The sequence below is a fragment of the Gekko japonicus genome, unplaced genomic scaffold (assembly GCF_001447785.1).
Source record: "Gekko japonicus isolate JY-2015 unplaced genomic scaffold, Gekko_japonicus_V1.1 scaffold2300, whole genome shotgun sequence".
NCBI lineage: Eukaryota > Metazoa > Chordata > Lepidosauria > Squamata > Gekkonidae > Gekko > Gekko japonicus.
In genome coordinates this window covers 74736-98713 of record NW_015169853.1, presented here as the reverse complement: position 1 = coordinate 98713, position 23978 = coordinate 74736, and the positions used below count along the sequence as shown (strand labels likewise).

At 53.0% G+C, this 23978-nt stretch overlaps 1 protein-coding gene across 1 annotated transcript in view; it reads left to right on the top strand.

Moving 5' to 3' along the window:
* The window catches only part of PIEZO1 (piezo-type mechanosensitive ion channel component 1), a 143026-nt gene that overhangs the window by 71273 nt on the left and 47775 nt on the right, over positions 1 to 23978 (top strand). Inside the window, exons 9-20 of the mRNA XM_015417362.1 lie at positions 3431 to 3602; positions 7134 to 7220; positions 7414 to 7483; positions 12503 to 12603; positions 12807 to 13067; positions 14336 to 14447; positions 16065 to 16243; positions 17681 to 17829; positions 17977 to 18156; positions 20786 to 20886; positions 21905 to 22068; positions 22968 to 23144. Coding sequence (XP_015272848.1) covers positions 3431 to 3602; positions 7134 to 7220; positions 7414 to 7483; positions 12503 to 12603; positions 12807 to 13067; positions 14336 to 14447; positions 16065 to 16243; positions 17681 to 17829; positions 17977 to 18156; positions 20786 to 20886; positions 21905 to 22068; positions 22968 to 23144 — 1753 coding nt within the window. The remainder of the gene's footprint in view (positions 1 to 3430; positions 3603 to 7133; positions 7221 to 7413; positions 7484 to 12502; positions 12604 to 12806; positions 13068 to 14335; positions 14448 to 16064; positions 16244 to 17680; positions 17830 to 17976; positions 18157 to 20785; positions 20887 to 21904; positions 22069 to 22967; positions 23145 to 23978) is intronic.

The following is a 23978-nucleotide window of genomic DNA, read 5'->3' as shown; positions in this document are numbered from 1 at the left end:
GCACGGACTCTAATCTGGGAGAACTGGGTTTGATTCCCCCCTCCTCCACTCACAGCTGATGGATGACCTTGGGCAAGCCGTAGTTCTGGCACAGCTGTTCTCTCAAGGGCAGTCCTCAAAAGAGCTCTCTCAGCCCCACCCATCTCACAGAGTGTCTGTTGTAGGGAGGGGAAGGGAAAGGAGTTGGTCAGCCGTTCTGAGACTCCTTTGGGTAGTGAAGGGCGGGGTATACATTCCTCCTCCTCCTCCTCCTTCCCTCCTCCTGAGGACCCAAAGTGGCTTACCTCATTTTCCTCTACTCCACTTTATCCTCACAACAGCCCTGTGAGGTAGGACAGGCTGAGAATATGTGACTGGCCCCAGGTCTCCCGGTGAGCTTCTGTGGCAGAGCAGAGATTTGAAACGGAGTCTTTCTGATCCTGGTTCAGCGCTGTTGCCCACAACGCCACACTGGTTGGGGCGCATGATTCGCTCTGGGTTCTCAGCACTTGACCCCTTCACCATTCCCCCCTCCCCCGGGCAGGAAGGGAGGGGCTGGGATGGCTCGGGAGACCCCTCCCTTGTCCCCTGTTCTTTTTCTCTCCAAGCCCTTTGAAACGTGAGTCCCCCAAAGGGCGTGTGGGGCACTCCCAAGACCTCTTTATCACCTGAGCCGTGGTTGAATTAGGTTCCCCCTCCCAGGCTCAATCTCTTCCTCCTGCAGGGGTTTGTTGTGGGCTGGACTGACTCCAGGGAGCCCCCGTGGACTGAATGCCTCTCTAAGTGCCCCCTTTGGAAACCGAAGGAGGGACCTATGTCTCTCTTGTGAAAGCCAGTCTGGGAACAAAGCAGAGGCCTTTTACACCCCCCTCCCCACCTCTTTGAACCTCCCTGGCTGGGCCTTTGTGCCTCTGGGAGAAGAAGAATGGCAGGTGCTGCTTTCCTTTCTCTTCCCTCCGTGGTTTCCCGTGAGAAAGTCGGCCTTTTGCCAGCCAGCAAGAGATGGCTTTCTGTCCCTTCTCTTGCAACCTGATCCAAGGTCTGTTGCAAAGGAGACCTTCAGCGTCCCTGGAGGCCATTCCTGTGCGTGAACACGGAGTGTCGGAGCCCGCAGCTTCCTGCCCTTCACAAGATAGAAACTTTGCAAAACTTCTGCAGTCCGGAATTGGACTTGAGGAACCTGAAAGAGACCCCTCACCCGGGCTTGTTTCTCCGTTACAGCTGGGCCGCTTTGAATGCCCCCTGTGCTTTGGGGGTGGCCTATGTGCTTGGAAGGAGCTGCAGTGGCTCAGGTGCTTAAGACGCTGAACTGCAGGCTGTGGAAGGTCGGTAGTTCAGCAGTTCGAGACCCAGGTGCCGCATGACGGAGTGAGCTCCCGTCTCTAGTTCCAGCTCCTGCCAACCTAGCAGTTCGAAAGCAAGAAATTGCAAGTAGATAAATAGGTACCACTTCAGTGGGAAGGTAACAGCGTTCCGTGCGCCTTGGTGTTTACTCATGCTGGCCACATGACCACGGAAACGTCTTCGGACAGCGCTGACTCTTTGGCTTTAAAACAGAAATGAGTACCGCAGCCCTAGAGTCAGATTCGACTGGCTTTCGAGCAAGGGAACCTTTACCTTTACCTTTATGTGCTTGGAAGGCCCCCAGAGAGGGAGTGTGACGGGATTCCTCCTGTCACGTTCACACTGTGGTCCGTGGCTACTACTTTTTTAGTCTGCAACCAGTTCAGCTGTCGTGGGTCCCAACTAGAGTTGTCAACTTTGGGTTGGGACATTTCCTGGGGATTTGAAGGCGGACCCTGGGAAAGGGCGGGTTTGAGGAGGGGAGGGGCTTCGGTGGAATAAAACGCCCTAGAATCCACCCCCCACCAATGTTCCCTCTAAGCTATGGAGTCCTGTGAGCAAAAATTGTACTCTGGGAGCTACTGGCATTAAAGTTGTGAGCAGGTGAATTGGCTCCTGCATAGATTAGTTTGCTCTGGAGCCCCATCCTTCCTGAGCTAAGAAAAAAATGTGTGAGCCAGAGGCTAAAAAACTGTGAGCTAGCTCACACTAACTCAGCTTAGAGGGAACACTGCCCCCCACCCCCAAAGCAGCCATGGGCTCCAGAGGAACCAATCTCTGTCACCTGGAGTTCTGTTGTAATTCTGGGTGGTCTCTCCTGGAGATTTGGAAAAATATATGACACTGTGCGTAATCGATGTATACTTCAGGTAGATCTGTGTCGTGCTTTTTAATTTTTCTTTTCTTAATATTTCTATATTGTTATATATATACTGGTGTCAAGCAGGGCTTTTTTTTTGTAGAAAAAGCCCAGCAGGAACTCATTAGCATAATAGGCCATACCCAACAGCAGGAACTCATTAGCATATTAGGCCACACCCCCGACAGCACAGCTCCTAAGCGTATTAGGCCACACCCCCATGCCTTCCCTTGGCCTGCCCAGGCAAGCCAGCCCTTGGAGAGGAGGGGAGGCAGTTTAAAGGTTTTGGCTGTAGTCGGCGTGGCCAACTCTGAAGCCAGCCGGAGCTGCGTTCCTGCCCAAAAATAGCCCTGGTGTCAAGTATTACCAAATGTAGGTTCAGCAAAATAATACATCCAAGTGCAGGTTTACCCCACTTTCAGACATTCAAACAGCACCGTGTCAGTTTCACAATGACTATAGAAGAATTAAGAGAATAAAAATAAAAAGCACAAAATAGATCTACCATAAGCGTACATCTGTTATACACAGTGTTATATATTTTTCAATATCTTCCTAACACTGTGACCCTCAGTTTTGGTACTGCTTTCCACCTAGAGATTGGCAATCCTAGTCTCAACTGAGGAATTCTGGGAACTGTATGGTGAACAGGGCTGGAATTCCTGGCCCCAGGACTCCTCCACTTCCCATGAGCCTTGGCAGGTACTCACAGAAGAAGAAGAAGAGGAAGAGGAGGAGATTGGATTTATACCCTGCCCTTCACTCAGAGCAGCTTACAAACTCCTTCCCCTTCCCCTCCCCACAACAGACACCCTGTGAGGTAGGTGGGGCTGAGAGAGCTCTTTCCAGAACTGCCCTTTCAAGGACAGCTCTTGTCAGAACTATGGCTTGCCCAAGGTCATCCAGCAGCTGCAAGTGGAGGGGTGGGGAATCAAACCCGGTTCTCCCAGATTAGAGTCCACACACTTAACCACGACACCTGCCGGCTGCATTTACTCTTGAGTCTGTCTGGGACTGCTGGAGCTTCTTGGTCACACAAAGAGGGGAGCTCATGTGGAGAGACCTGCACAGCCGATATGTCACTACCAAAATGCCCCCAGCACAATTCGGCCGGAGTGATGTCTGAAGCCATTGCAGGAAAGCAGCTGCTTGCAGCGCTCCTTGGAAAGAGGGCCAGGATGGCTCAGCCAGCTTTAGATCTGCAGTGCCGCCGTCCTCTAATGTGGATTTCTTGAATCTTCCCTGCAGGCTGTTTGGCTTGAAGGACATCATCCAGCACGAGGCCTGCAGCAAGCCCAACGCGCTGTTCCTCAACATGGACCTCCCGTGGCCCGTATATGCCAACCCGGGCATCTTGCTGGTGCTCTATTACGTCTTGGCCACCCTGGTGAAGCTCCGCAGGTCCCATTCCTACGGCCAGGTGAGGAGGGAGGCATGCCGCGCTGCTCCGCCACTCGGCCCGTGCACCCTTTCTTGGCCTCGCCACTGGAGGATTTAAAAATGTCAGCTCTGGACCCTGATCCGGGGAAGGACCGCCTTGGAGAGGAGCAGTTCCAGTGCAGAGCTTAAGTGGGGCTGTGTTAACAAACAAGCGCAGAAAGGGGAAGTAGGAAGAGGGAGGTGCACCAAAGCAGTATCCTGTGTTGATGAAGGGCTGGATGGCCTGTGTCCAGATCTCTCAGGGTCCCCGTGAATGGCCTGGGTGGCTGTAAGCCAGCAGCTCTCGCTAAGCCCCACCTCTCCCTACATGGGGATAGATCAAGACGGATCGCCGCATTAGTCTGTCTACAGCAGTAGAAAAGAACAAGAGTCCAGCAGCACCTTAAAAAGACTCACAAAATTTGAGGCCGAGGATGAGCTTGCGTGAGTCACGGCTCACTTCTCCAGATAGATCAAGATGGGTGGCCATGTGAGTCTGTCTGTAGCAGCAGAAAAGAGCCAGAGTCCAGCAGCACCTGAAAGACGACAGTGATGGCGAACCTTTTAGAGATCGAGTGCCCAAACTGCGACCCAAAACCCACTTATTGATCGCAAAGTGCCAACATGGCAATTGAACCTGAATACTGAGGTTTTACTTTAGAAAAAACAACTCATACATTAACTTAAGATGATCCAAACAAAGTAAGGAAAGCCATCCCAAATGCTTTCACTTACTTAAAATTATTTGGCAGAGAATTCGACACTTTAATGATGGTCTGGGCCTGGCTGGGGCGATGGCATATGTGCCCACAGAGAGGGCTCTGAGTGCCACCTCTGGCACCCGTGCCATAGGTTTGCCATCACTGGACTAAGACAATCTGTGGCAGGGGAGGAGCTTGCGTGAGTCACTTCTTCAGATATTGACCAAGATGGGCGGCTGCGTTTGTGTGTCTGTAGCAATAGAAAAGAGCCTTGCAGAGGCATCTGAGGAAGTGAGCCGTGACTCACGTAAGCTCCTCCCCAACCACATATTTTTATTTTATTTTTATTTTTATTTAATTCGATTTCTATCCCGCCTTGCCTGACAAGCAGGCGCAAGGCGGCGTACAATAATAATTTACAATAAAAACAGATAAAATTCTAACAATAAAATATAAAGTGCAGATTAAATACGAAGGATAAAGTGCAGATGGCGGTCGTTGTCGTTGGCCCCGTATGACTAGACCAGTATCCCAAAGAAAGTGCCAGTCATAGATGTTCAGTAGCTCGTTCGGTGGCAGCTCCTAATCCAAAGCCTGGTGGAAGAGCTCCGTTTTACAGGCCCTGCGGAACTGTAGAAGGTCCCGCAGGGCCCTGATGTCCTCCGGGAGCTCGTTCCACCAGCATGGAGCCGCTACTGAGAAGGCCCTAGATCTGGTGAAAGCCAGTCTGGCATCCTTGGGGCCAGGGACAGTCAGGCGATTTTGAGTCCCCGACCTCAGTGCTCTCTGGGGAACATGTGGAGAAAGGTGGTCCCTCAGGTAGGCAGGACCCTGGCCATATAGGGCTTTAAAGGTTAAAACCAGCACCTTGAATCGAATTTTGTTAATCTTTAAGGTGCTCCTGGTCTCTTGCTCTTTTCTACCACTATGTGGGGATAGTAATGAAAGTGTACTTTGCAGGGCTGTTGGTCACGATCACAGAGATCAATGTGAAATGCATTGCACTCTCACAAAAAGAGTTTTATGTATATTTGTGACAACAGTGATCTTAAATGGCTATACCCATAGCAGTAAGTGGGGGGGGGGGATTCCACCATAACCCCTGGGAAGTCACTCACACACATTTAAATATCCATATCCCATATTTCTGCCTACTTGGGAACCAAAGTGGAGGATAACAGCAAGCACCAAGGAGCAGTGTTCCCTCTAAGCTGAGTGCATGTGAGCTGGCTCACAGCTTTTCAGCCTCCAGCGCATAGATTTTTTGTCTCTGCTCAGGAAGGAGGGCTCCAGAGCAAACTGATTCATGCATCAGCCAACTCGCTCACTCACAACTTTAGCGCCAGGAGCTCACAAATTAGATTTTTTGCTCACAAGGCTCCACAGCTTAGAGGGAGCATTGCTAAGGAGTCGTTCCAGAGGGGAGCCGTGTTGGTTGGAACTGCGAGATTTGAGTCCAGGAGCATCTGGGAGGCCGACAAGGTTTTCGGGGCATGAACGTTTGGGTGCCAAGGTGAACAGAGAATGAGAGAGGTAGTCAGCCATGCTGGTCTGAAGCAGTGGAATAAATTCGTGGTCAGTGGCCTGCAGAAGCCACTCCCGTGGGACTCCATGACAGCCCTGGAGAGGAACTGAATGTTCTTTTTGCTGCCGATTGGCTGTTTCTCTAATTCTCTAGAACAAATTTAGACTCCAGTCAGGCACCTTTGAGACCAACAAAAGTTTATTTGAGGTGTGAGCTTTTATGTGCAAGGCACACTTTTTCAAATGCATTGGAAGGGCAGACGAGGTTCTAAACTTCTAGACGGGGATTTAACAGCAATTGAACATGGAACACGCCGATGTTTAAGTTACGCAAAGTGAAAAACTAACCTTAATTTGTTATTTAGTTTTTCACTTTGCACATCTTGAACATCATCGTGTTCCATGTTCGTTTGCTGTTAAATCCCCGTCTGTAAGTTTAGAACCTGTGGTCATGTGGCCGGCATGACTAAACACCAAGGCACACGTAACGCTGTTCCCTTCCCACCGAAGTGGTCCCTATTTATCTACTTCCAATTTCTTGCTTTCGAACTGCTAGGTTGGCAGGAGCTGGAACTAGAGACAAGAGCTCACTCTCTCATGCGGCACACTCGGGTCTCGAACTGCTGAACTACCGACCTTCCACAGCCTGCAGTTCAGCGTCTTAACCACTTGAGCCACCGCAGCTCCTGACTGCTGCCTGACTGGACTCTAAATGTGTTCTAGAGAATTAGAGAAACAGCCAATCGGCAGCAAAAAGAACATTCAGTACCTCTCCAGGGCTGTCATGGAGTCCCACGGGAGTGGCTTCTGCAGGCCACTGATCACGAATCGGGGGCCAAGACCCCTTCAGTTCCTGCCAGGCGTCAGTTTCTGAACCAGGAAGGGGAAGAGAAGCTCATCTTTGATCTTCTGCCCCCATCAAAGCTGACTGGTGCCTGACTGGACTCTAAATTTGTTCTAGAGAATTAGGGAAACAGCCAATCGGCAGCAAAAAGTACATTCAATACCTCTCCAGGGCTGTCATGGAGTCCCACAGGAGTGGCTTCTGCAGGCCACTGACCACGAATCGGGGGCTGAGACCCCTTCGGTTCCTGCCCTTCGGCTCAGGCCTCTGGCCCCTTCCAGGCGTCAGTTTCTGAACCAGGAAGGGGAAGAGAAGCTCAGTTTTGATCTTCTGCCCATCAAAGGGAAAGAAAAGAAGAAGTTGGATTTATCCCCCGCTCTCACTTTGATGGGAGTCTTTCCCATGGCTGTTCCAAGTTCTAACGGCATTTTTCTTTCTCTTCTGCTCTGGAAAAAAACAAAAGCGGGGGGATGTCCCAGATTCAGCGTCCGAGTTCCTAGAGATGGAGAACTGGCCCAGGGACCAAGACGGCCTGGCTGAAGATGCCAAGGTGAGGTGCCCCAGAGTGGCTCCTGGTCAGGCCGGTGGGGGAGGCCGGAGGGAGGAATGCGCCACCTGTGCGCTAGTGCTGTGCTGGTGCCTTCGTGCCTGAACTGTGGGCTGAGTCCTCTGTCCTTTGGCTCACACTGGATGTCTCTGTGCTCTCCGTCTCCCTCCCCGGCCCCCCTCCACCCCCTTTGCAGCCAATGCTGCCTTCTGCGGCCGAGCCTGAGAACTGCACGGTGCACGTGATTGGAGAAGCCGACCCGCCAGGTAAGGATCCTGCTGCTTTGGTGCCGTCGTCCGTCCCTCTCCCCCTTGTCTGAATGAAGTCCAGCTAGCAAAGGGCTGCAGCTCTGCCTTCTCCGCATGGTCGTGTGTCTCTGTAAGATCAGAATGTGCGTGGGGGGAGGGTTCAGTCCAACAAGGGCCCTGAAAGGCACGCGGATCCCCCTAAACGGAGATCCACCCGGGGAGCTGGAGGGCAGGAGCCTGGCACAAAATGGGCATTCAGAGAACATAAGAACATAAGAGATGCCAATGTGGGATCAGGCCAAAGGCCCATCCAGTCCAACACTCTGTGTCACACAGTGGCCAGAAATACCAGTGCCATCAGGAGGTCCACCAGTGGGGCCAGGACACTAGAAGCCATCCCACTGTTGACCCCCCCAAACACCAAGATGACAGAGCATCACTTGCCCCAGAGCCCCTATCTATACCTTGTGGCTAATAGCCACTGATGGACCTCTGCTCCGTATGCCTATCTAATTCCCTTTTGAAGCCGTCCATGCTTGTAGCCGCCACCACAAGTGGCTTTGTGAGCCGATCTTGCTAGCACAGACTGTAAACATAACCCAGGGTTGTTGTAGATTTTCCGGGCTGTATAGCCGTGGTCTTGGCATTGTAGGACCTGACGTTTCGCCAGCAGCTGTGACTGGCATCCTCAGAGGTATCGCACAGAAAGATGGAGTACTCTCTGTGTCAAGGTGAGAAGAACTCCATCTTTCTGTGCTATACCTCTGAGGATATCATTCAATAATATTGTCCCGGTTCTGCCGAGCCGGGCCTCTCCAGCGGGATCCCACTCGAACTCCACCCCCCCCTCTTGTTCCGGGCGAGGCAAAGCGTCCCCGCTTTTATAGGGAGGCGGGACCACCTAGGAGGGACACCTCTAGTGTCCAATAAGAGGGGAGGGATCAGGTAGGTCTGACACATAACACTGCACCCCAGGTAAACGATTCTGTCAGTTGACTCCATGTTTTAGAGAAGCAAGATGTTACTGTCCCGGTTCTGCCGAGCCGGGCCTCTCCAGCGGGATCCCACTCGAGCCTCACCCCACACATCCCGCGCTTACCACACAGCAGGGTTCCGAACCGGCCGGGGAGGCCGGGGTTCAGGAGACAGGGGACAGCGGGAATGAGGGGTGCCGGACCACGGCGCAACCCCTTCCCCATAGAGCGCGTCCTCGGTTGCGCTGCCGAAGGGTGGGCCTCGAGACGATGATGACGCCAGGGTCCGCGGAGCTGCCCGTTCCAAGTGACGAGGCGATGAACTCCACCCCCCCTCTTGTTCCGGGTGAGGTTCGGCCCGACCGGGGAGAGCATCCCCGCTTTTATAGGGAGGCGGGACAACCTAGGATTGACACCTCTAGCATCCAATAAGAGGGAAGAGAGGGAGGGAGCAGGTATAAAAGGGGAACGAGAAGGGAGACCAGGGAGGAAGGAGACTGGAGAGGAGAGTGGAGATGGGCGGAGCAAGGCATCGGAGAGAGAGACGACGCGGCGGCCATCTTCACAGTCTCTCGCAGGGGCGCAGACTCAACCCTGGTGATGGAACCGGGTAGCTGGCCCAATTTCTGAGGTCTCCTGTTCCCCTGGTCAGCAGGGGCCAGGAGCTTGTCGGGACGGCCGAAGGGGGAAGAGAGGACCCCTCCCTCCAGGCTGGGGCGCCACAAATATATAATGATAAGAGAAGACAAAAACAAGTGTAGTAAACAGACTCAACAATTGCAACTAGTCAAAAAGCTGAAGAACATGTAATAGAAAATGATGTCTACAAAGCAGCTACAGTGAAAAAATACAAAATGTAAACAGTGGAGAACTGGCATGTGCCACAACGTATAAACAATGGAGAACTACTAAATAATTCGACGTTGTGTCTGGATGTTTGATAACAGCGTTTCGAACGTCATCCTTCATCAGAGTGTTCCCTTTAAGCTGCTGCGGTTTTCATACTCATACTGGCATGCATTGGGAACAGTCTGTGAATCATTCAATACAAAACCGGATGCCAATCTCCAACATGTAGTCAGCTTCAATAGCTTCAGACTTCCAGCGGGACCGGCAGCGTCTCTGTGTCCAGGTAAAAAGAACTCCATCTTCCTGTGCTGTACCTCTGAGGATGCCAGTCACAGCTGCTGGCGAAACGTCAGGTCCTACAATGCCAAGACCACCCATACAGCCCGGAAAATCTACAACAACTAATGAACTCTGGCCGTGAAAGCCTTTGACGATATGTAACCCTGGGTCTTGAGTTGGTGACTTCGTTCTGACTTCGGCAGTAAAGGGGGAAGGAAAGCAGGACGGAAGGTGGAAGGCCTTCCTGGGACTCATTCTGCAAACTCCTTCTAAGGCTGGTCCTAAGCAAGGGGATTTTGCTGAGCAGGGAGCCTGCCTGGCATTCTACCGCTTGGCATTGGACCTGGCTTGGCATGAGGGAATGCTGCACCCTTGTGGTTCGATGGCAGCATTGCAGGGACATCGGGCACTTCTGCTGGCCAGCTCTTGGGCCACGGGGTTCGTTTAGTTTTGTTGCAGACAGGGCTCTTCTTGCAGCAGGAACCCATTTGCATATTAGGCGACACGCCCCTAATGTAGCCAATCCTCCAGTCAGGTCCTACAATGCCAAGACCACGGCCATACAGCCCGGAAAATCCACAACGACTAATGAACTCTGGCCGTGAAAGCCTTTGACGATATGTGATCCTGGGTCTTGAGTTGGTGACTTTGTTCTGACTTCTGCATTAAAGCGGGAAGGAAAGCAGGACGGAAGGATCTGTGTCCAGGTAAAAAGAACTCCATCTTTCTGTGCTATACCTCTGAGGATGCCAGTCACAGCTGCTGGCGAAACGTCAGGTCCTGCAATGCCAAGACCACGACCATACAGCCCGGAAAATCTACAACAACTAATGAACTCTGGCCGTGAAAGCCTTTGACGATATGTAACCCTGGGTCTTGAGTTGGTGACTTCGTTCTGACTTCGGCAGTAAAGGGGGAAGGAAAGCAGGACGGAAGGTGGAAGGCCTTCCTGGGACTCATTCTGCAAACTCCTTCTAAGGCTGGTCCTAAGCAAGGGGATTTTGCTGAGCAGGGAGCCTGCCTGGCATTCTACCGCTTGGCATTGGACCTGGCTTGGCATGAGGGAATGCTGCACCCTTGTGGTTCGATGGCAGCATTGCAGGGACATCGGGCGCGTCTGCTGGCCAGCTCTTGGGCCACGGGGGTTCGTTTAGTTTTGTTGCAGACTCGAAGCCTGAACATTTCTGTGTATCGAGGCCAGCAGAGCAAAACTAGTGGTGAGTTCTGAAGACAAAGGACTCTCTGATGGGAGGCCTGGATTTCCCTTGCGGTGCATTACACATTGCCTCACTGGTGCCAGGGGTGAGCCCTGGAGTCATCTGGTCAAAACGCTTAGCAATTGGTCCCCGTCGGGATCCATGCAAGCAGCTACTAAACTGTGAAATCCACGGACTTGGGACAGGGTGGAAATTGCTAATTTAGATGGCTCTTTTAAAAGGAATAGATAGTATTGGTTGCTGAGGGACGTTTACTCATAACAACAGTATAAAACTTCCATATTCAGAGGCAGTATACCCAGGGCTCATTTCGTAGAAAAAGAGGTACAGGAGCTCATTACCATGACTCATTAGCATAACTTATTTGCATATGCCACACCCCCTGACATCACCAGAAGTGTGTCAGAAGGCAACACCCACTGCTCAGGCTCCACTGGACTGTTTTGGATTGCTAGCTATTGGGGGGGGGGGAACGTGCAGATCTGTCCTCACAGAGGAGGGAGAGCTTGTACCTGAATAAAACTTGGTTTTAAAAGTACCACTGAACTGTTTTGGACCAGGGGGCCGGGGGGGGGGGGCTCTGCAACTTTCCTGGCTGCTTCTTGCTCTGACTGAGGGCTGTTGGGAGCAGGGGGTGGGGCTTGTTGCATGTGCCCGCCCCCGGGGCTCTTTACTGCCGGAGCTCCGCTCTTGTGCGCTCCTGCAGGAAATGACCCCTGAGTATACCGCCTGGGTATCCAGATGCTGGGAGCATCCATGGTGGGGGGGAGGCCCTCCCCATCATATCCAAGTCAAAATCTTCCCAAGGCCTCTGGCCTGGAGCTCGGCTGCTGCAGCAAGCAGATTTTTCGGTCTCTCTCGGCCCTCCTAAGAGGCTGGAGAAAAGGCCCTTTAAAAGAAGAGCCTGCTTTTTCCTACTCCTGGCCTGGCTGGGTGGCCTCCCTGTGGAGAGGATTCTGGACGACTGCCCTATCCTCCCCCCGGATTGCAACAGCAGGAGCTGGGTGCTTTTCCTGGGGGAGGGACTGTGCAATGGCTGTGTGTAATGGTTAGGAGCTCAGGCTCTAATCTGGAGAACTGGGTTTGATTCCCCACACCTCCAAATGCAGCTGCTGGGGTTACATTGGGCCAGTTGCAAGTTCTTTCAGAGCTTCTGCTCTCAGGAGCAGTTCCCAAAAGAACTCTTTCAGCCCCACCTACCTCACAGGCAGTGTTTCCCCTAAAGCTGAGTTAGGGTGAGCTAAGCTCACAGTTTTTTAGCCTCCGGCTCACACCTTTTTGTCTTTGCTCACGAAGGATGGGCCCCAGAAAAAACTAATTTATGCAGCAGCCAGATTGCTCGCTCACAACTTTAATGGCAGTCGCTCACAAAGTGGAATTCTTGCTCACAAGACTCCACAGCTCAGAGGGAGCCTTGCTCACAGGGTGTCTGTTGTAGGGAGGAGAAGGGAAAGGAGATTGTAAACTGCTCTGAAGCTCCTTCGGGTAGTGAAGGGTGGGGTATAAATCCAATCTCCTCCTCCTCCTCCTCTTCCTCCTCCTCCTCCTCCTCTTCCTCCTCCTCTTCTCCTTCTTCTGTGTGTTTGAGGAAGCAAAATAAGAGGCATTTTCCTCTCCCGGGGGGGGGGGGCAGGATTGGCCTAGGGGTGTGCAAGCGCTATGCCCCCAGCTGTTTTTCCTTAGGAAGGTGGGAAATGCTCAAAATATTTCCTTTGCAGCTGGCAGAAAACGAGAGCCGCGTAAGGGAAAGCAGGTGCTGCAGTCGCTGGGCCACGTGATCATGACTCAGAGCTACGTCTGTGCCCTCATCGCCATGATGGTAAGAGGCCGGCATGCCCTGGGAGGGCACGGGGGGGGCCTTCCCAGTCTGGGCCCCAGAGAATTGGGAGGCCAGGGTTTCAAAGCGGGGTGTTTCCCTGCTCTGTGGCCGGAGGGTGATCCTCCCTCCTGCGCGGTCTGGGAACTCCTGGCTCCCGCCGCAGGCCGTGTCGGGTCCCTGCCTGATCCCGCTTCCCCTTGCAGGTGTGGAGCATCACCTACCACAGCTGGCTGACGTTCGTGCTGTTGCTCTGGGCCTGCCTGATCTGGATCGTGCGGAACAGGCACCACTTCGCCATGCTTTGCTCCCCTTTCATCCTCCTCTACGGGATCGCCCTCTGCAGCCTGCAGTACGTCTGGGGCATGGACTTGCAGGAGGAGCTGCCCACCAAGGTCGGCTTCATGAGTCTGGAGCAGCTGGGCCTGGCGCGGCCCCCTTACCCCTGTTTGACCCTCGGAGCAAAGGTAAGGGCTGTGCATTTGCCTCCGCTGGCCTCCCCGGCTCACCTTCGGGGGTGCATTCAGCCAGTGTTTGTTCAGACCTTAGTCCGTTGGGACCCAAAGAGTGATTAACACATGGAATTCACTGCCACAGGAAGTGGTGGCGTCTACAAGCATGGACGGCTTCAAAAGGGAATTAGATAGGCATATGGAGCAGAGGTCCATCAGTGGCTATTAGGCACAAGGTATAGATAGGGGCTCTGGGGCAAGTGATGCTCTGTCTTCTTGGTGCTTGGGGGGGGTCAACAGTGGGAGGGCTTCTAGTGTCCTGGCCCCACTGCTGGACCTCCTGAGGGCACCTGGTATTTTTGGCCACTGTGTGACAGAGTGTTGGACTAGATGGGCCTTTGGCCTGATCCAACATTGGCTTCTCTTATGTTCTTATGTTCTTATGACATTTGAGGGCAGGCAGTTCAGTGAGCCGGGGTTCGTTGGCTGGCATCACAACCAGGATCTCAAAACAAGGAGTTGCGGCCAATGCTCCCTCTAAGAGCTGTGGAGTCTCGTGAGCAAAAATCCTACTTTGTGAGCGAGTGGCATCAAAGTTGTGAGCGAGCGATGTGGCTGCTGCATACGTTTCGTTTGCTCTGGAGCCGTCCTTCCTGAGCTGAGACAAAAATGTGTGAGCTTGAAGGCTAAAAAACTGAGCTAGCTCACACTAACTCAGCTTAGAGGGAACACTGGTGGTAACGGCTCGGTGCGATACTGTTAGGACAAACTGTGGTCTGTTGCAGTGCCTGCAGTCACAAACTGCAGTTTCTTAACACCAGCCCTGCAGAGACAGCTATGTAGGGAACAAATCCTTCCTCCTGGAAGACAGAGGCCAAAAAGTAGTCAAACCGAACCTGAACACAAACCAGGATGTGCCATGTAAGACTGGTAGCCAGAGTTTGTTATATAAACCACAGTTTGAGAAGAACTGTAGTTTATTGTTTCTGCCGGCATGTGTTTTCTTAGGGGAAGGGGAAAATTTTCTCCCTTGACTTCCGGTATCTTCACCTTGCCCGGATGTTCTAGCAGAGACAGCTCAGGTCATTGTAACGTGACGTTTGGCCGAAGTGGAGGTTTCCTCTTGGCAGGACTGTTTGCTCCATTGGCGGTTTCTGGACTTTCACACCAGTGATGCACGTGGGCTTCCCACACCGGCTTCTGGGGCAGAGGCCTGCTTGCTTGCAGGAGTCCTCTTCCGTTCCACGGGGTCTCTGACTCCCCCCTTCCACTTTTGTCTGCAGCTCCTTTACACCCTGACCTTCTGGCTCCTGCTGCGGCAGTTTGTGAAGGAAAAGCTGCTGAAGAAGAAGCCCCCCCCAGCCCCCTTGCTGGAGGTCACCGTGACGGACTTAGGTGAGCCGGAAGCGGGGGGGGGGGTGTCTCCTGTCCAGATCAGAGTTCAGGACCACAGCGGCTTGGCTCCAGTAATGTTATCGTGTTGCTGAAGTTCCCAGACAATCCGCTGGGCCCCCTGGGATCTGAGTTGAGCTGGCGTTATTTATTTATTTGTTTATTTAATTTATACCCCCGCCCTCCTCACAAGCAGGTTCAAGGCGGCTTACATTAGCTGGCACATAGGTACGAATAAAATGTCACATAAAATAATTTGAAACAGTTCAAATACAATTACGATGCAGATGCAAATAAAATCATAAAGCACTGGTGGTAGTTCATACATTACTTGACGTGGCGTGCAAAAGAATGCATACAAACAGAAAAAGAAGAAGAGGAGGAGGAGATTGGATTTATACCCCGCCCTTCACTACCCAAGGGAGTCTTAGAGCGGCTCACAAACTCCTCTCCCTTCCCCTCCCCACAACAGACACCCTGTACAGTAGGTGGGGCTGAGAGAGATCTGACAGAAACTGCTCTTTCAAGAAGAAGAAAGAAGAAGAAGAGGAGGAGATTGTATTTATCCCCCGCCCTTCACTACCCAGAGGAGTCTCAGAGCGGCTTACAGTCTCCTTTCCCTTCCCCTCCCCACAACAGACACCCTGTGAGCCAGGCGGGGCTGAGAGAGCTCTGACAGAAACTGCTCTTTTTCAAGAACAGCTCTTACCAGAACTACGGCTTGCCCAAGGTCATCCAGCCAGGTGCAAGTGGAGGAGTGGGGAATCAAACCGGGTTCTCCCAGATTAGAGTCCGCTCACTTAACCACTACACCAAACTGGCTCCTAAATAGACAGTTTTCCCGCTCAGTGCTCTCCCTCAATCACACGGTGGCAAAGGCCAAATATCAAAACTAGGGCCAGGATCTAAAGCCCTAGTACCTCTGAGCATGTGCAGGCTGCTTTTCCCTGATGGGCCAGTCGCTGCAGCTGTGTGCTAGAATCTCCAGTCTGGAAGGAATGACGGGAAGCTAGAGACCCAGAAAGCACTGGGGGAGGGTGCTCCTGATGTTGTCCCCGCTGGGGCAGAGAGGCCAGTTTTCCCATGCTCGTTCCTCCAATTGCTGGGGCAGGGCCCTGAGTTCCAGTTCTGGTGATCCTCAAAGTCGGGGGGACCTAGAGCAGGAGAAGAACTGCCTGGAGAAGGTTTTCCGTGCTCCCTGCTGGCCCGAAGGGGTTTCCTCTAGGAAGCTGTGCATTCTACTTCCTTGTGGGTCTGGGGGCTTCCCAGGGGCTCGGTGAGGATCTCACTGGGTCAGCACGTCGGGGTTCCGGATGCCAAGCCAGTTTGGTGTAATGGTTAAGTGCACGGACTGTAATCTGGGAGAACTGGGTTTGATTCCCCACTCCTCCTCCTCCGCCACTTGCAGCTGCTGGATGACCTTGGGTCAGTCACAAGTTCTTTCAGAGCCGTTCTTTCAGGAGCAGTCCTCAAAAGAGCTCTCTCAGCCCCACCGACCTCACAGGGTGTCTGTCATGGGGAGGGGAAGGGAAAGGAGACTGTAAGCCGCTCTGAGACTCCTTCGGGTATTGAAGGGCGAGGCGTTAATCCAATCTCCTCCTCTTCTTCTCCCCCTCGCAGGGCCGGGCCGCCAGCAGGACGTGCTGAAGACCCTCGGGGCCTACGTGACGGGCTTCTTTGCCAAGTTCTGGATCCTGGTCTGTGCCGGCATGTTCATCGTGGTCAGCTCCGCAGGGCCCCTGGTCGTCTACAAGATTGTGTACATGCTACTCTTCCTCCTCTGCCTCGCCGTCTTCCAGGTCAGAGTCCGGGCTGGCTGGGGGAGGGGAAGGGAGGGGCTGGGCTGGGCTGGGGAGGGCTCTCTGGGGGTAAGGATAGTGAAGCCAAAACTCAGATTTGCTCCAGACTTAGAATCACAGAGTTGGAAGGGGCCTCCAAGGTCATCTAGTCCAACCCCCTGCACAAGGCAGGAAATTCACAAATACCTCCCCGTCCACACCTGCAGTGACCTCTGTTCCATGCCCAGAAGATGACAAAAAACACCTCCAGGATTGCTTCCTGACCCCAAGGTGGCGATCAGCATTTCCCTGGGCGTGTAAGGAAGGGCCACGAGAACTAAGCACTGAGGCAACCCTTCCTGCCCTCCCTCTCGTGATCTGCCCGAGTTCACAGAATCTGCGTTGCTGCCAGATGGCCATCCAGCCTCTGTTTAAAAAAAATGAGTGCGCGCCCGCCCCCTCCCGAGTAAGCCTATTCCACTGAGGAACCCCTCTGTCAGGAAGTTCTTCCTAATGTTTAACCAAAAACTCTTCTGATTCAATTTAAACCTGCTGGTTCTGGTCCAACCTTCTAATGGTCCAAACCTTCTTGAACATGGGCAGCCTACCAGCTTAGGCCAAACCCGCAACACGTATCTGCAATCTTTTTTTTTTTTAACTTATCTGTACTTCCTGATAGTTTCAGAGGACAGCTGTTTTTCTTTCTTTCTTTCTTTCTTTCTTTCTTTCTTTCTTTCTTTCTTTCTTTCTTTCTTTCTTTCTTTCTTTTTCCTATTTGTACCCTGCCCTCCCCAATGGGCTCAGGGCGGCTAACAAGGGCGAAGTCATTTGCCATGCCATAGGTAAAAACATATAAAACATAGTAAAACATCCAACACTAAAACCACAGTACACAATCCATTAGTAATATCCTAAATCCAAGCTGGTAACACCGCAGTTCCAGATGGTCCTCCCATAGTATACGTGTCCAATGACGACGGCTTGTCAGATCTTCAATAGTTTCCAGGTTCTTCCTCGGGCCTCGTCGATGCATCCTTTAAGATACCTTGACGGTGGTGGTATAATGGGGTGGCGGCTCCTACTCAAAGGCCTGGTGGAAGAGCTCCGTCTTACAGGCCCTGTGGAACTGCTCAAGGTCCCGCAGGGCCCGGATCTCCCCCGGGAGCTCGTTCCACCAGGTAGGAGCCACCACCGAAAAAGCCCTGGCCCTGGTCTCAGCTAGTTTCACATCCTTGGTACCTGGGATGACCAACAAATTTTGGGTCCCCGACCGTAGTCTGCCGTAGAACATCTACACCAGAGCCTGGAGTCTAGTAGCACCTTAGAGACCCCCAAGATTTTCGGGAGGGGGTATTTGTGAATTTCCTGCCTTGTGCAGCAGGGGGTTGGACGAGATGACCCTGGAGGTCCCTTCCAACTCCATGATTCCGTGTGCGTCTCACCCTGTCTCCTCTGCAGGTGTACTACAGCCTCTGGCGAAAGCTCCTGAAGGCCTTCTGGTGGTTCGTGGTGGCCTACACCATGTTGGTGCTGATTGCCGTGTACACCTTCCAGTTTGAGGACTTCCCCATGTACTGGCGCAACCTCACGGGGTTCACCAATGAGCAGTGAGTGGGACTGTGCCCTCGGGGCCGCTTGCCGCACAGATGCAGCGCGGGTGGGGGGGAGGGCTCCCAGCTTTGAGGCAGCGTGGAGTCCGGGGATCTCTCTGGCTCTCCTCCGGCAGCCGCCTCTCCCTCTGCTTCCCCACACAGGCTCGGGGACCTGGGCCTGAAACAGTTCACCGTGACGGAGCTCTTCTCCAGCATCTTCATCCCGAGCTTCTTCCTCCTGGCGTGCATCCTGCAGTTGCACTACTTCCACCGCCCTTTCATGCGCATCACTGATCTGGAGCTTGCGACGGCACCGGCGCTGCGTGACCCACAGGCCCTGGGGTACGTGACGTGGCCCCTGTGGCAGGAGTGGGGTCCAGAGCCTGGAGAGGGCCAGATGGTGGCTGAAGCAAGTCCCTTGTGTCATTTCCCTCCCTCGCTAGCTCCAGGTGTTCTCCTGGCTAAGGTTGCCTACACTAAGACCAGTTGGTCAGTCGATTTATTTTACAATACTTATATGCTGCTATATGGCATAAAGTCCTAACGTGGACGGCCCAGGCCAGCCCGATCTTGTTAGATCTCAAAAGCTAAGCAGGGCCAGCCCTGGTTGGTACTTGGATGGGAGACCACCAAGGAAGCCAGTTTGCTGTAGTGGTTAAACACGTGGACTCTAATCTGGGAGAACCGGGTTTGATTCCCCACTCCGCCACATGCAGCTGCTGGTGTGACCTTGGGTCAGTCACAGTTCTTTCAGAGCTGTTCTCTCAAGGGCAGCTCTCAGGAGAGCTCTCTCAGCCCCACCCACCTCACAGGGTGTCTTCTGTTGTGGGGAGGGGAAGGGCTGCTCTGTAAGCTGCTCTAAGATTCCTTTGGGTAGTGCAGGGGTCCTTTCGTACAAAAAAGACAGGAGGAGGCAGGAGAAGAGGGAGGGTAAGTTGCTTCCTCCCTGCCTCTCCCCACCCCTGCCTGCCTGGGGCCAGGGAGGGCCTTTGCGGGGCTTCCTTGCACTCCCGCCGGCCTTGCAGGTCCACCGCCGGGCCCCTCATGGGGCTCGGCAGTGGAGCTGCAAGGCCGGCGCTAACGGCTGGGACCGTTGGGGGCGGGGGGTGTGGCCTTATGACACACTTCTGATGATGTCAGGGGGTGTGGCCTTATGACACACTTCTGATGATGTCAGGAGGTGTGGCATATGCTGATGAGTTATGCTAATGAGTTCCCCTAGCACTTTTTCTACGAAACGACCCCTGGGTACAGGAGCTCATTAGCATAACTCATTAGCATAACTTATTTGCATATGCCACACCCCCTGACCTCACCGGACGTGTGTCAGAAGGCAACACCCACCGCTCAGGCTCCACTGGACTGTTTTGGATTGCTAGCTATGGGGGAGGACGTGCAAATCTGTCCTCACAGAGGAGGGAGAGCTTGTACCTGAACGTGGGCGGCGGGGGGGGGTGCTCTGCAGCTTACCTGGCTACTTCTTGCTCCTCGTGGCCCAGCTGAGGGCTTCTGGGAGCAGGGGGAGGGACTTGTTGCATGTGCCCGCCCCCTGGGCTCCTTACTGCCGGAGCTCCGCTCCTGTGCGCTCCCACAGGAAATGACCCCTGGGGTGGTGAAGGGTGGGGTATAAATCCAGTCTCCTCCTCCTCCTCCTCTTCTTCTTCCTCCTCCTCCTCCTCCTATACAGAGGCAAACAATGGCAAACCCCCTCTGAACATCTCTTGCCTTGAAAACCCTACGGGGTCTCCGTAAATCGGCTGCAACTTGACAGAACTTTCCAGAACAGCTTTTAAAAGAATAAACTATAAATAAGTAGTTTAAGAATGGTTAGGTTATTACAGCCTTGGGTGAAATGTTTGGCAAAAAAAACCCTCTCATGTTCTTCATCTGCCCCTGGAAGGAGCCAGGAAAGAGAATCCCACAGACATCCCAGGGGAGATAACTTTTATGTCATCAGGGTTAATTATCGAGACAGGCTGTTCTTGACACCTTTGTATCTGTCAAATATCACAGCTCTTAAAGAAGCTACCCTGAGCAGGGCCTCATTGGCAAATCCGTAAAAGCAGGAGAGTTTGTACTGGAGCTGCGGTGGCTCAAGTGGTTAAGACGCTGAACTGCAGGCTGTGGAAGGTCAGTAGTTCAGCAGTTCGAGACCCGAGTTGCCGCATGACGGAGTGAGCTCCCGTCTCTAGTTCCAGCTCCTGCCAACCTAGCAGTTCTAAAGCAAGAAATTGCACGTAGATAAATAGGTACCACCTCGGTGGAAAAGTAAGAGCGTTCCGTACACCTTGGTGTTTAGTCATGCCGGCCACATGACCATGGAAATGTCTTCGGACAGCGCTGGCTCTTCGGCTTTGAAACGGAGATGAGCACCGCAACCCTAGAGTCGGACTTGACTGGCTTTCGAGCAAGGGAACCTTTACCTTTTTGTCCTGGAGTGGGTGTTCCTTTTGCTCCCCAGGGACCCAAACCACTCACAGGTTTAAAGATCAATATCAGAACCTTAGATCCTACCTGGAAACATAGACATAGCCAGTGTAATTTGCAGAGCAAAGGTGTAATATGCTCCTGAAATACCTGAACAGTGGCGGTGAAGTTCCTGGACAGTCATCTAGGGCAGCCCTGTGCAGACTGTGCTGCTGCAGTCCAGCCAAGAAGCTGCGGAGGTGTGAATGAAGGCAACAGAGTCCTTTTGTTCCAGTAGTGGCTAAAGCTGGCAGGTCAGCCGACACTGGGGGGGGGGGAGCCCTCTAGTCACAGTGGCTATCTGAAATCCAAGAAGCAAGGCTGGATCCCAGATTGTGACCTTGATTTTGCAGGAGGAATAGAACCCCATCGAGGGCATTTTCCCAGCCCATCAGTTCTTCGCGTCTCCTATTGACATCACCTCTGTCTCGTCTTTGCCCTTCTCCAGATGCCGGAGGAACTTGCAGCAGGTCCTAATGCCCTTTGCCTTCCCTCTTGCTTTCAGAAACGAAGACGTGAGTGGGAGCTGTGCACTGCTATCACCTGAGGATGGAGAAGCCGAGGACCACGAAGCCGGAGATGCTGCCGCCGCTGCTGCGTGTAAAGGTAAACCAGCTTCTCCCATCGGGCCAGAAGAGAACAGAAGGGCCAGGCGGAGCAAAGAGCTGTCTGCCCCCAGCATGCCCAGCCCCCAGGGAGGAAACTCCAGACCAGTGTTCCCTCTAAGCTGAGTTCGTGTGAGCTTTCTCACAGTTTTTTAGCCTCCGGCGCACACATTTTTGTCTCAGCTCAGGAAGGATGTGGCTCCACAGCTAACGAGTTTATGTAGCAGCCAAATCGCTCGCTCACAACTTTAATGCCAGTGGCTCACAAAGTAGGACCGATTTCACACAAGAGCTGCGCCGCGGTCGCGCCTCCCTTTGTCCCCGCTTCTATTGGTCAATTTCCCACTCAAAGCCACGCGGCCGCATTTTGACCCGCAGCTTCGCCCAATTTTCCCCATGGTTTCATGGTCCTGTTTTTTGAGGATCACGAAACCGTGGGGAAAATTGGGCGAAGCCGTGGGTCAAAAAGCGGCCGTGCGGCTTCGAGTGGGAAATTGACCAATAGAAGCGGGGCAAAGGGAGGCGCGACCGTGGCGCAGCTCTTGTGTGAAATCGGTTGATGATTTTTGCCCACAAGACTCCACAGCTGAGAGGGAGCATTGCTCCAGACTCATTTTTGTTCCCTCTTTCTGCCGCGTGGCTCAGATTTGCTCTTTTTCTTACAGCCGGCACTGTTCAGGGCTCTTTTATTTCCCCCCTCTCGAGTGGGAAAGAGGGGCTGTGCTATGAGCCGGGCGGCGCAGGCTGGAGTCTGGGACTGATCTGTTGCTTTTTGAATGCAGCGTGCACATGACGAGCCCTGCCAGTCGCAGCTGACCAAAATGCCCACGTGCGCACTCCCTTACGATTGTCAGGGAAGTCCTCTTATCTCAGAGGTGCACCAGTGGGGCCTTCTGTAGCCCCCCGCTTTGGAGCTGCTGAGATCCCCAGATGATTTCTTCCGAGAGCCCCTCACCTCCCTGATCCCCATGCATAAAACGAACCCTTGGTGAGCGGTCCCTCTCGTTTTCCTGCTGCAGAAGGAGTGCCCAGCAAGTGGGGCCTGGTGCTGAAACGCTTGCTGGTGCTGGGGAGGAAGTTCTCCGAAATCGTCGGCCACGTCCAGGTCTTCGTGTTGCGCCTCCTCGAACTGCACATCCTTAAGCTGGTGGCGCTCTACACTGTCTGGGTGGCGCTGCAGGAGGTGAGGCAGCAGGGGAGGTGGGGGGGGTGAGAGAGGCTTTCTGGAAGGAAGGCTGGTGGGAAAAGAAGGAAGCAAAGATGAAGCTGGTTCAGTGACTTTCCAGAGAGTTCCTACTGTTTCTTGCTTGTTATTCATCCCAGCTTCTGCCCCTGCTGTTTTGCACTCCCTTTATCCTCTTGCTTTGCCACAAGAGGGAGGAAACGGTGCTGATCACAGGAAGGGATAATAAGCCGGACAGAGCACTGCCGTCCCACCTTCACGGCTACGTAGAACCAGGGGTCATTTCGTAGGAAAAGAGGTGCAGGAGCTCATTTGCATGGTTCATCTGCATATGCCACACACCCTGACAAAGGGCAGGCATGTTTAGAATGCCTTTCTTTCCCTTCCCCATCTGGGGAAGGGAAAGAAAGGCATTTAAATCCCCCCCCACACTTCCCCGAGTTTCTCCGCAAAAGCAGAGAGGCTCAGGAGGAAAAGGGGGGCATGTCTGCCTGCCTCCCCTTCCCCTCCCCGCCAACCTGCCGTGGCGGGCTGGCTGGAGAAGAGAAGGGCAGGCAGGCAGGCAGACATGCCTGGGTTTCCTGCCTGATCTTCTCCAGGTGCCCTTCAGTGGGTGGGCCAGGAAAGGCAGTGGGGGGGCACCCCTGGACTCCTTACTGCCGGAGCGCCGTTCCGGCACGTTCCGGCAGGAAATGACCCCTGCTTAGCTGTGATGAGCTCTCAGGCTTCTTCCTGTGACATGAAAGCTGACATCTTGCCTTTTAAAATGAAGCAAAGGGATCTGATGTTTCCTGGATGCTGAGTTGTGCCCCCAGGTGTTGGGATTCTGTGCGAGCTCGAGGGACCGAAAGGGCCGCGCAACCCTGGTCGTTGTCACAGCCCACCCTCTCGTCGTCTAGGTGTCGCTGATGAATTTTCTGCTGGTGGCATTCTGGGCCTTTGCCCTGCCCTACAGCCGCTTCCGCCACATGGCTTCATGCCTCTCCACCGTCTGGGTCTGCATCATCATCGTCTGCAAGATGCTCTATCAGCTGAAGATCGTCAACCCGGAGCTTTATGTCAGTAACTGCACTGAGGTATGGAGGAGGGACCAGAGGGGTGTCAGTCAGTTGTTATTAACGGCCCACGGCCAGTACATAAATGAATACTATCACACATAAGAAAAACAATAAAACAATAACATGCATTATAAAATATTCTAAAATTGAGTGCACAAATTTAAAACTCTGGTGGTAGGACAATTATGCAAATCAAGTTCCCACCATTCCTTTAGAAACATAGATGGAACTTAATTTTATTGCTTGAGCACAGAGTTTGATTTAGAGCACCGGCCTGGGAAAGCAATTGGACACGCGGATGCGCTCAGCCGCTGTCCCTTGCCAGAAATCGGCCGGGACCCTGCCCCTGTGTGTAAAGTCTTGTCAATCGACGAACTCCCTCAGGCGCCAGTTTCATCTAAAGATATAGCGGCACAAACCGCTAAGGACAGCGTGTTGTCCAGAGTATTGAACTGGGTTTGGAGGCGGTGGCCACTCCGGATTGCAAGACTAGATGTAATGGGTGGAAATGACAAGGGAGTCGTTACCGGCTAAATATCAGGAGAAACTTCCTAACTGTAAGAGTGGTTGAGCTGTGGAACAGACTGCCTTCTGCAATGTAGGTAAATGCTACAGAACCATGCCCCCTTGCCTACTTTACAGGGCTATTGAAAGAACTAGACCAGGGATGGCGAACCTTTTAGAGACTGAGTGCTCAAGCTGCGACCCAAAACCCACTTATTTATCGCAAAGTGCCAACACGGCAATTTAACCTGAATACTGAGGTTTTACTTTAGAAAAAAACCTCATACATTAACTTAAGATGATCCAAACAAAGTAAGGAAAGCAATCCCAAATGCTTTCATTTACTTA